Source organism: Sitophilus oryzae, unplaced genomic scaffold (assembly GCF_002938485.1).
Source record: "Sitophilus oryzae breed Bouriz unplaced genomic scaffold, Soryzae_2.0 scaffold_1500_pilon_pilon, whole genome shotgun sequence".
Taxonomy (NCBI): domain Eukaryota; kingdom Metazoa; phylum Arthropoda; class Insecta; order Coleoptera; family Curculionidae; genus Sitophilus; species Sitophilus oryzae.
Window position 1 is genome coordinate 3,771,066 of NW_022146171.1, and position 12,581 is coordinate 3,783,646.

Consider the following 12,581-nt stretch of genomic DNA (forward strand, 5'->3'; position numbering starts at 1 on the left):
GGGAAAACAAGTGATTGGCCAGAGAACTACTGTCCCATCGCCTTGCCACAGATTAGTGGCCTTGCTAAGCATGGTTTATAAACTGCTCGAAAAAGTGCTCCTGAACAGAATCAGTCAAAGAATTTATTTCAAAGCGCACATTGTAGCTGCACAGATCAAGTCTTATCACTGACAACATTTATAGAGGCTGGATTTCAAAAGAAACATGAAGGTGAAGTCGCTGCCGCATTTATAGACCTGACAGCAGCATATGACACCGTCTGGAGACAGGGCATAATACATTATTTACTATAATACTCTTCAGTCGCGAATATATACATCACAGTCATATATACATCGCGGACATGTCTGCAACCAAATTACGAAAGTTTGGTTATGCAGATGCAGATAACTGGACCTTGGCAACGGGGCACGGGAAGATAGAGGATGCTGAGGTTGTCCTTACCAGAGGTTTAGCAACCATTAGCGAATAGTCGAAAAATTGAAGCTCCAAACCAAGTATAGCCAAAACTGAAGTATCTGCCTTTCATCTTAATAATAAGACGACAAAGAAAGAACTGCGAGTGAACATGGACAACTACTCTCTCAAAATAAACATCCAAAATATCTCGGAGTTACTTTGGACAGGACGCTTGAAATTAGGACGCATACAGGACGCATTTAAAAAACGCTTGAAATTAGGACGCATACAGGACGCATTTAAAAAACGTTTGAAAAGAATGACGGCAAAGTTGAGAACACGAAACAACATACTATAAAAATTATGTGGTACAACTTGGGGTCCATTAGCATCCATCTTCAGATCCTCTGCGGTGGGCTGGGTGTATAGTGTGGTAGAATATTGTGCTCCAGTATGGCTCACAGGCTATACCCTGAATTACAATTAAGGGGTGAGAACTCTTAACCGAACTGCTAATTCTATTAGGCCGAGGTTTATCCGAGGAGCTTGCGATGTATATGTAGAAAGCAGTGATTATTGAGATCTTTCGACTATTGATGTATATGATTTTTTTCATTTGCCTCGCGAAGATCACTAACCAAGCGGATGCAAGAAGTGATAGTCCAAATGGATAGAGGTTCACAGTTTCACGTGACGCCCTAAGGGGTTGGAGACATAAGTAATGTTGCGTCGAACACACAGTTCTCTTTCGAGCGCAAAAAAATTACGTTTTTAAATAGGTACACCGATTTTAACTTTTGAATATACTTTTTTTATAAATACATATTGGTGTTGTTTATACCATTCTGTGTCCTATAATTTAAATACCGTGATGTATGCTATACGCTAAATAAAATAAAATAAATAAATAAAAATGTAACAAATAAGTATCAATATTATATTATTATTATTACATAAATATCCATAAGATTTTTTTGCACAATATGATACAATATGCATATTGTATATATTTACTAATTGGAACGATTCGCTAACTGGAATGGGTCGTTACAATTAGCTGTTCCGTTTAAAGAGGTTGCGTTGTAAATTTAAAAAATCTTCACTAATTGGACAGGTACAAAATATAATTATTCTTGAGAACAACATTTAGAAAAATGAAAAATAGAAAAATATTTCTACGACTCTGAATTCAAGGTTGGAGATATCGATAATACTGGCTTTGGAAGATGGTACCTCTTAGTACTCAGCGATCTTTCGACAGTCTGTGGAAGCTCTGAAGCAATTGGGTACGAAGTGGCTCTTTTTGCCGACCTGTGAATACAAATAAAACAGAAATTAGGCTTCATTTACATTCTACATTTAAATTCACGTATATAGTAAGCATACTCACATAAATTAACTTAAGATGTACATATTACAAATATCACAATAAAGAAAGCTAACTACGTAAGTACTTTACTGACAGTTCATTATACAGGTTGTATATAAATAAGTCTGAGAAAATACTTTATAAATTTGAATATATTCTATAATTTCTGTATACAGAACAATCAAAAAGAACTACATAATCTAGACAAATTTTTAAATACAAATTGTTAAATAAAGTACATTATAATTATTTAATTTATTATTTAGGGGGTTTATTATTTAATAAATAATATTATTTACAGGTTCTTTTAGCGCCAACATAACACATTTTATTTTTATCATATTTCAACAACCTTGTTATTTATACATGTTCTTTATGAATATTTTATTTTAGGTAAAAGCTAATCAAATAATTTAGTGCTGTATAATTTTGTATGTTGTGTAGTGGTGTTATGTATACAAATTTTGTTGTTTTATATAACAAATTATACCGTGTGATAACTACTATATTAGTGTGTATATTACAGTAGATTTATATTATATTTTTTTGTTGTAGGCACAAAAATGTTTCAGCCTACAGTATATCAATACATAAATATTTATGAAATGAACAAAATTCTTACAGCTTTAGTGTATATTAATAAATAATATTTTCTTGCCTTTAGCTGTGTATTTTTTTTTTAATTTAGAAAAATCGAAAGTAGTGGAAAAAAAAAAGTAAAAAGAAAATTGTTTTGCTTGTCGTAAAGGGGGGAACCAAGCTCCACTCTCACAACCGGTTTCTGGGCCTACCCTTCATCAGGTGGGCTGTCCAGGGGCTGGTTCTCACCGATACGGCAAGCAAAACTTCTTCTATATCAACAGACGATGTCGTAAAGTGTCGATGGGATATTAATGCATCTCCCGTCAAAAGATGGTAAAGAGCGTTTTTCGGCCCGATATGATGACATATATATTTGAGCGGGCCGAAAAACGCTCTTAACCATCTTTTGACGGGAGATGCATTAATATCTCACCGGCACTTTACGACATCGTCTGTTGATATAGAAGAAGTTTTGCTTGCCGTGTCGGTGAGAACCAGCCCCTGGACAGCCCACCTGATGAAGGGTAGGCCCAGAAACCGGTTGTGGGAGTGGAGCTTGGTTCCCCCCTTTACGACAAGCAAAACAATTTTCTTTTTACTTTTTATTTTTTTTCTCTACTTTCGATTTTTCTAAATTAGAAAAAATACACAGCTAAAGGCAAGAAAATATTATTTATTAATATACACTAAAGCTGTAAGAATTTTGTTCATTTCATATATATTTGAGCGGGCGGAAAAACGCTCTTTACCATCTTTTGACGGGAGATGCATTAATATCTCACCAACACTTTACGACATCGTCTGTTGATATAGAAGAAGTTTTGCTTGCCGTATCGGTGAGAACCAGCCCCTGGACAGCCCACCTGATGAAGGGTAGGCCCAGAAACCGGTTGTGGGAGTGGAGCTTGAGTTGAGCTTTTTCCCCCGTTTACGACAAGCAAAACAATTTTCTTTTTACTTTTTATTTTTTTTCTGTACTTTCGATTTTTCTAAATTAGAAAAAATACACAGTTAAATATTATTACAATATACAAGAAAATATTATTTATTAATACATAAATATTTAGGGAAACTTTATAATATGGTGGTTTAAGGTAGGTATCATGTTGTAGGTATGTATGATGTTTACCAGTGCTTGGGGCTTATCAAAAATACAGAAGGTAAATATAATCATTCAAATATACATATTTTGATAAAAACTTCAACAGCTAATGCAATAATTAACCAGTATGAAAGTATAGCTTTTGAAAGAATTCTCAAGCCCCGTCTACACATAACCTTTTGCCTGTCAGTCTACCTGTTCAATCAAATTGTAATGTGAAACCTTATGTGTAGACGAAATAACGGTCCGTTTTACTTGAACTTAATTTTTCAGTGTATGCAAAACGACAGTTTGTAATATAAGCATCTTTAAACCGCGATTTTTAACAATGCAACATTGTTGCATAGTTTTGCAAAATAGTTATACATTTATTTTACAAAATTATAATAAAAATATTTAAAGATATTTAATGATTATGTATTACTAAACAATACTATTTTAGCAACTAGCGTTGCATGTTTACAAATGAATTGTGAATCATAAATGCAATTTTGTGGTAAAATTATGTTTTTCCTTTTCAACTTCACTATGTTATGTGTAAACGAGGCTTTAGACAATAAATGTTTATGTTGTAATGTGATATTACTAAATTTATTACTATTCTAAATTCCCCTGGTATTAAATACAAAACTTATTAACGCCCACATGTAGGTTCAACATGTTTTTTTATGGTTTTATGTTATATAAAGTCTGTCCAACAAGAGAATACATGGCAGTGACAGCTGTCTGTCATTTTAATTCATAGGTAAATAGTAGTTTTCTGCCATGTTTTGGAAGTCGCCAGCCGAAAGCCTTCTTGACTCATTGGACAGATCCCGTTCTGACCATTTCACACAAACCGTTGTAACTGACATTTTTTTACAGTAGAGCGAAAAAAAAAACGTCTTTTAGTGTGATCTAACAGGCCCTAACAACTTCCTGTAAGAGGAAAGGCTCCTATACTGTAGGAGACAAAATAAATGAAATATCTAATAAAAGTTAATCTTTAGATCACACTAAAAGACGTTTTTTTTTCTCTCTACTGCAAAATTTTCAAAATGTCAGTTACGACACTTTGTGTGGAAGGTGACGATATCTTCCACATCTCTGTTACAGAAAAAAACTATTCTATATCTGCCTTCTGTATGATTGTAACGGTTTATCGAACTACTCGGGAACGGTGCAACAGCCGACACAATCCACCTATGTTCAGCCAAGTTTAGTTAATAATTACCCCTTCTAGCTTACTGCTAAAGCTACATATGACTAACGTAAGCTTTACGCTTTAAGAAGGCTGCCGTGGCGGTCGACACGCAATTTCTTGCTGGCGAAGATATTCCTCCCTGGTCGTGACTGAAAAAACACGTCTCAAACTCAAAAAGTACAGTAAATTTAAGTATTAACACTGTCTTATAACAGGAGGATCAAGAGCTGAACGAGAAACCCTTGTTGTTTTTATAATCACTTATTAAAATAAGTAATCCCTTTAAAAATTAAAAGCGGAAATTTAAATATTACTTCTTAAGTTATCATTAAACTTACTTATTCAATTAGCATATCTACGTTATTACCAGTAAATTATTAATACAAACCTGATGTCATATTCTGCCAAAGAAAAAAATAAATATAATAGGTATTGTTTACTATTGTATTAAGACTAGGGTTTCCAAACCGGGATCCCGGAGTATATTTATCTCCGAAATCCCGATATTAAATCTCGGGATACCGAAAAATCTCGAAAAATTTAAATGCCCAATCTATAATGATTGGACTTATACACTTTAGTCTTTGAAAGATCATATTTTATTTATACTAAGCAGAACGTCAAAGTCTAACTGTTATATTTTTGTGTTTGCTATATTTTTTTCTGCAAAATTAATTTACTTACTAAATATGAATGTTACTGTTAATGTTGTTGTTTTGTGTATTTTAATAAAGCCCTTTTCTTATTTTCTTTTTGATATATATGTAGCTGCATTTTTATTAAGTAATTCTTTAGATTAAATTTCTCGACACGACTCAGACACAGACTCAGACGACAAACGTATATACGGTGTGTCAAAAAAATCAATGTAATTGATAGTTTATATTTCATACATGTCTACGAACTAAACTATAAAGATTAAAACTAAAATATAACGAGCATTCAATTTCGCTAAATATAAATATACATAAAAACGGTTTGTTTATATTTTGCTTATACAGATTATTCATTTAACTAAAAAAATATGTTTCTCTTCTCTAGTAGTTCACACCTACCATATTATCCAAAGATATAATTTTGCAAAAAAACTGTCGAAAGGTGTGCGCTGTAAAAATTTCGAATTCTCTTACCTTCTTCGTCTGTTGATGGTTTGACCGGGCAACCCGAAATATCCTCTGGGAATAACCATACGCGCATTACCCTGGGCTGGTCTGGACCCGCCATGGGCCATCAAAACAGCCAGATGAGAGGCGTATCCTTCTGTCAAGACAGTGGCTTGCGATTGTTGTTTTTTCGAAGCCTTTCCAACGATGAAGATTTGTTTAGGCTTCAGACCGATATTGGTGTAAACACTGATGTCTTTGGCGCTACCGTAAGCTGAATGAATGATAACACCGTGATTCTAAGTAGAAAAAAATACTACATTACTTACTATCAAATAGAATGATAAAGTAAAATTATAGAATACTGTGTTTTACTGTATTTAAAGGAGAAGGGGTCCTGCATTTCTTTTTCACTAAAATGACGAATACACGATTTTAGTTCAGTATTCATATTCAAAATATGCTTTGGAGGTCATTCTTCAATAGTTTTTAATTTTTCGAAATACACAATAGAACTGAACTATGATTGTAAAATTATTTCTATTTTACAGCCGCACTCAGAATCGGCCATACCGCGAACAATGTGTTTAAAAAACCGCATCACCTACTAAAACATCGAACGAGAGACGTAATCGCGGCCGAAAAGTTCGCTTACACCGGCTCGCCGCCGAACGCGAGCCGGTGTAAAACGCGTTCAAGATGTAACGAGGACAATCGCATCATTGCGCTGTCGAGATATTTTTAGCGTTTAGCATAGGTCTTACCGATATCTATAAAGTTCGATCAATACACACATTAAATATCTGTTATTGAATTTAATTATCTAAACAAACTTACTGAGAATTTTAATTTATTATAGGAGATCTCAGTGACTTTTTTAAATAAAACGTATTACAATATTTTGAAGGGATGCGACGCATCACTCGCATCAATGGAATGGAAGCTTCGCTGCTGTTAATTAGACAAATTGAAGGCTTCATTTAATAATAAAGCTTTATTCAGAACCTCGCAATTAGTGGATTAAATTAGTGGTTTCAATTAGCGTAGAAGTTTTTTCCTTTAATTTCAACAAACTTTTGACTTTTTCACTAAATATACCTCAAAACTTACGGGGAATGTCATTTTGACCTCTGATTATCATCCGTCAAGAGAAATTGTAGTTAGAAATCAAAAGTTTATTATTTTATAAGCTAAATATCTGGCTTTCTCTATGGGTACAACTGACTACCACAAGATGTTGCTAAGAAATTCTATTAATTTTAATTAATTGTGTTTTTTAGACATTGCAAATGATCGTAAACTAAAAAGTTTAAAGAGTAATCGAAACCACTAATTTATTCCACTAATTGCGAGGTTCTGAATGAAGCTTTAAATTTTAGCGTACTTAATTCTGTGTATATTGAAACTTATACCTGTATTAAATTGTTTAAATATGCTGCTTTGTGACCTAAAGGATCCGTCGATAAGCCATCGGCAAAAGAAACCAAACCATGAGGAAAATTATGTTGCGATAACCAAGATACAACTCTTCGATGTTGCATGTCAGGTCTTCCTGTTATGTATATTATCAAATACCCTAGTTCTTGCCAATGCCTAAACAGAGAAAAAATGTTTAAACCATTGAATTAGTACCACAAGTAGAGATCAGTGTTATAAAAAGACCAGAAAAGTAATAAAGGTAGATTTTTAATAATTTTTTTTCATTCTACATGAATGATAAGCACGATAAACGCAACTACCACCTTTCAGACCTTTTATAAAAACAACGGATTTGACTATTCTTTGACAACGTGGTCCATTTTCAATTTTGACACTGATTGATATCAATCAATAGAATTATAAACAGAAAAGTGCAATGACAGTTAGTCAATGACAATAGATTAGTCTGTCCAAAGAGAGGATCCCTGACAGTGACAGTTGTATTTGTTATTTTAATTTATAGGCAAATTGTATTTTCTGCCATTTTTTGCATGTCGTCTGGAAATCCCTGATTTTGTTGGACAGACTAATAGAAACAATGTGTAGTATTATACAAAATATGGCAATGATGCACACAATCTATCGAACGAAAGAGTACAACAATATATGATAGATTATTATATATAGCAAAATAAAAACACTAAATCACCACAATACACCAAAACACTTTTACTTTTACACTGGACGCGCATTTCGCTAACCATGTTAGCATCATCAGCAGATGATATTAAACTAATTCAGTTTATAATCATCTGTTAGCGAAACGCGCGTCCAGTGTAAAAGTGTTTTGGTGTATTGTGGTGATTTAGTGTTTTTATTTTGCTGTGTAACACCAAAGGTTCCAACCCTCAACTGTAATAATTATTATATATAGATAATATTTACAGGCTATATCTTTATTGCACGTTTTATTGCCCTTTTATAATATCTCTTACAAAAGTAATGTAAAAATAAGTGTTATAGTACCTAACAACGTCTACTGCGCCTGCTCGAACTTTGGGATCTCTCCCTGTCACAGAAACACTGGCAGTAAAAGAACCATCTATACTGAATACTATGCATTCTGTCTTAGGTGGTACAACAGCTAGGAAGAAGTCAACAGAAGTATGATCTCCTCTAACGATCATCTGAAAATTGACACTTATAAAAAATAGTTTAGTTATTTTTAGACAGCAGTATGTACTTTTATGGGATAAAGTCCGTATCCAACACTTTTGTCTTCAGGAATAGTATAGGCGATCCGGCCAGTTTTGTCTGTCACTTCTGTGGATAACAGTACCCATTCTCCGGACGGCGGGTCTTTCATTACGTGAATGTCGACTTTTTCGCCTGTCAAAGTTATCATGTCGAGAGGTCCATACATGAACCGCGCCAGTAGAGCCTGCGCGGCATTTTCCCGAACAATCACATCGTTAGCTCTGTGATTGGCGGCAACGTTCTATAAAAAAGACAGTGTTACGTGTCATTGGCGGTTCGTCATTAAGTGCACATGTCGTCCCCTATCTCACGTACTGGCGTAACTCATTTTTAGTAAATTTATCAGCAGAGAACAAAATAAAAAATTACCTGTATTAAACTTGAAATTTTTGAGGTGAGATAGGGGACTTGAAATTTATTCACAAAAACCTGTAAAAACCTTTGCAAAAACGTTACAGCAATTACAAAAAAATGCTGGACACATATACCTGGGTATACGAGGTTTTGGGCCTTAAGCTGAACATTGATAAAACTAAAACCATGCACTCCACCGGAATATCATAACAGTGCTATAAAAATCGGAGAACTATTGGAATATGTGGCGGAATTCAATTACCACGGCGCAGCAGTTTGATTTCGGAAAAAGCCAATATCGACTCCGAAATTCAGCACAGAATTAGCAACGCCCCGAGAGCATTCTGGAAATTAAAAGATAGGGTTTTCTACAATCATGACTTGAGCACAAAAACGAAACTTGCAGTGTACCGAGTAATAATAATCCCTACCATGTTATATGGAAGTGATACCTGGGTGCCTTACCGCCGGTACATGAACGCATTAAACAAGTTGCAACAGAGACACCTTAGACAACTGTTAAGAATCAAATGGAACCACCATGTCTCAAACATATCAGTCTTTGAAAAAGCTAGCTGCGAGAGCGCTGAAGTCATGATTACTAAATCCCGCTTAAGATGGGCTGGCCACTATGAACACCACAAAACCGCCTTCTATGAAGAACGAAATATCTTCTTTACGGTAAGCTTGTAGAGGGTAAGAGGAAACCGGGTGGACAACTCAAAAGATACAAGGATATTTTCCGTGAAAACTTAAAGGGAATAAGCATGCAGAATTAGTGGGAGGAAGCAGCGCACAATAGAAAGCAATGGAGAAGAATTGAATTGAACTCAGTCAACAACGAGAACCAAAAAGTAAAAAGGCAACAAAGTAATGAGATTTTTGAATGTCCGGAGTGTTCTGAGATTGTGCACCCCCAAATTATTAAACAACGCACCGTCACTAAAGTTAGTTACATACACTAAAGACAGAAGACACGTCATAGTAGCCATTTTGACACCTTTCTCGTCAGTTTTGTTTCAATTACTGGTGATTTTCTACGTTTGTTTCGATTTGTCTTGTTAAATTTAGAAACACTTTTATGCAAAGTGAATAAATCTGAAATATCCTGTGTATTATACTCTCTAATCGACTAACCTTTAATTTAACCGACGTCCTCTTCTTGTTCCACTTCTCTCTCGGTTGACCAGGCCTGAAAATCGACTCTCTGCCTTCGTCAGCGCCAGATACGTCAGTTCCACCCTCTATACCACCGACTTGACGTAAAATAAACGCGATGACGTCACAGCTCTCCCAGTAGCTAGCGTGGAAAAGATGAGGCAATGCGTTGGTGGGGAAATTCGAGAGACCTTCGGGGCAATACAGAGCGTAATCGAGTCGTTTGCCTCCCCACCATTTTTGTTGCACTGAAGATAATGAATTGTGAATTAAATGATCTAAGATTAGAAGTAAATATGCATAATTAAATATATGGGGCGATCAACAACGATTGAAATAGATGGCTATTTGTTTAGTTTAGTTAGTAAGCAATTCGGCTGTTATCACTAGCGTCAAAACAAACCAAAAATTAAAGAATATGATTAATTTTAATCTATACAGGGTGGTCCGAACTGTATTCCGGAAACTTCGGCAGCATATTCTGCAGATAAAAATAAGTAAAGAAGTTCGTATAAATGTATGTCCTAAAATGCTTAGTTTCGGAGATACAGGGTGTAGACATTTCAATTTTATTTTCCTAATTAAAATAATTTAATTTTTCCTAATAATTTCTCAAGTAACGTCAATATTTTGATGAAAATTGGTGTCTGCGAGTTTTTTGACAAGAGAAATTTGATTTTGATGTCCATATGACTCCTACTTGTAGAGGGTGCCACCTACATATTTTTTAACTGGTTTGATGAGTAATATACTTCGTCCATACCTGTATAAAACTACCGAGTAAACAAATATACATTTAAGACATTTTTTACGTAAAAAGGTCCCTTGGTGAAAATCGCTACAAATAATGGTACTCAAGATATTTGGAATCGAAATTATCAATACCTGTCATCATTAACGTAAATTAAACATCTTGACTAAATAGTTATTAGGCTGAAATCATAAATTTGAAATGGTTTTGTGGCACAGAAACTGTTTTATCATGATTTTTTCGAAAAAAAATTATGATTTATTTAAAAAAATAAAAAGTTCCAAAATGTATAATTTCAGTGAAATAACTATCTACTCAACATATGTTTATTTTTGTTAATAATGACATATATTGACTATTTCCATTCTAAATATCTTGAGAACGGTTGCTCGTAGCCATTTTTACCAAGAGATATTTTTTACGTAAAAAATCAAGGAAATGTATATTTTTTCACTCATTAGTTTTATACAAGTATTGACGAAAGGTTATTACTTTTCAAAACAGTTAAAACACATGTAGGTGGCGCCCCCTACAAATAGGGGGCATCATATTGACATCAAAATCAAATTTCTCGTGTCAAAAAACTCCCACACAATAATTTTCATCTAAATATTGACGTTACTTCAGAAATTATTTGGAAAAAATCGAAATAAAAACGAAACTTCTACACCCCGTATCTCCAAAACTAACATTTTAGGGCATACATTTATACGGACTTTTTTATTTATTTTCATCTGCAGAATATGCTGCCGAAGTTTCCGGAATACAGTTCGGATCACCCTGTATAATAAAAATGAAAATGGCATTTGTTAGTTGCGCTAAAGCTTGAGAACGGCTGGACCAAATGGCTAATTTTGGTCTTGAAATATTTGTAGAAGCCCAAGGAAGGTTTAAACCATCTCCCGAAACCATGTTATCATAAATTTTGCTAAAATTTTTGCCATTTTTCAAAAATCGCGAGATTTCTAGAAAACTTCCAGTTAGGTTTTAAAACAGCTCCAGTTGAACATATGATACTAAAATGTCTCGAAAATTATTAGTCCAGTCAAATATCTTTCTAGTGAAAATCTTTAACTTTTGTCATTGATGACACGTATTGCATACGATTTTTGCATGCATACGATTGCATGATGAACGGTTGCTCGCAGCATTTTTACCAACATTTTTTACGTTGAAAAAGGCTCAAATGTATATTTTTTCACTCAGTAGTGTTGTACAGGGACGGACGAAAAGTTATTAATCAAAAAAGATGTAGGTGCCGCCCCTTACAAGTAAGAGTCATATAGACATCGAAATCAAATTTCGCATGTTAAAAAAACTCCAGATACTAATTTTCATCCAAATCCCAAATTTAGTTAAGAAATTATTAGGAAAAAATCGAAATAAAAATGAAAGTTCTACACAGTGTATCTTAGAAATGAAGGATTTCAGGACATACGTTTATACGAACTTTTTTACTTGTTTTTATGTGCAGAATGTGCCGCTAAAGTTTTCGGAATACAGTTTGGACCACCCTCTATATACAAGGCTACCATTAGAGCGAGAAGGTTCAATGTCATCGTTGTTGACGCCAGATATGAAAAAAAGTTATAATTAATGTTGCATTGTTTAGAAAGGTACATGTCCTAAAAATATTTTGTTGTATACAGGGTGTACCAAAAAAAGTAATGATACTGTTGATGAGTTTTTTAAATTGTCGTTCTCATTTTTCTACACAGAATTCATTCAGCATAAAATTCTGTATATAGGGTGGTGACAATTTCGATGTTCAACATTAGCATCTCAGAAACTACTAGAGATACGAATTCGGTTAAATGGGACAAAAGTTGCGTAATTAGATGTTTGACAATCACCTATGAAGAAAACCCCGCTATCTTGATTAGTTTCGGATTTATGTCAAAAA

The 12,581-nt window shown here is 34.2% G+C and overlaps 1 protein-coding gene across 8 annotated transcripts in view; it reads right to left on the reverse strand.

Moving 5' to 3' along the window:
- Positions 1-1,324: 1,324 nt before the first annotated feature.
- LOC115878170 (protein retinal degeneration B) overlaps positions 1,325-12,581 on the reverse strand; it is a 62,596-nt gene continuing 51,339 nt past the window's right edge. For 7 of the 8 annotated variants that reach the window (XM_030894567.1, XM_030894569.1, XM_030894562.1 and 4 more), the window contains 6 exons: positions 9,907-10,175; positions 8,402-8,656; positions 8,185-8,345; positions 7,152-7,332; positions 5,767-6,038; positions 1,325-1,711 (listed from right to left, as the gene is read on the reverse strand). In XM_030894567.1, the coding sequence (XP_030750427.1) occupies positions 1,576-1,711; positions 5,767-6,038; positions 7,152-7,332; positions 8,185-8,345; positions 8,402-8,656; positions 9,907-10,175 (1,274 nt within the window). In that variant the 3' untranslated portion in view covers positions 1,325-1,575. Of the gene's footprint in view, positions 1,712-4,666; positions 4,786-5,766; positions 6,039-7,151; positions 7,333-8,184; positions 8,346-8,401; positions 8,657-9,906; positions 10,176-12,581 lie in introns of all 8 variants that reach the window. The other variant, XM_030894568.1, reaches the window with a different exon arrangement.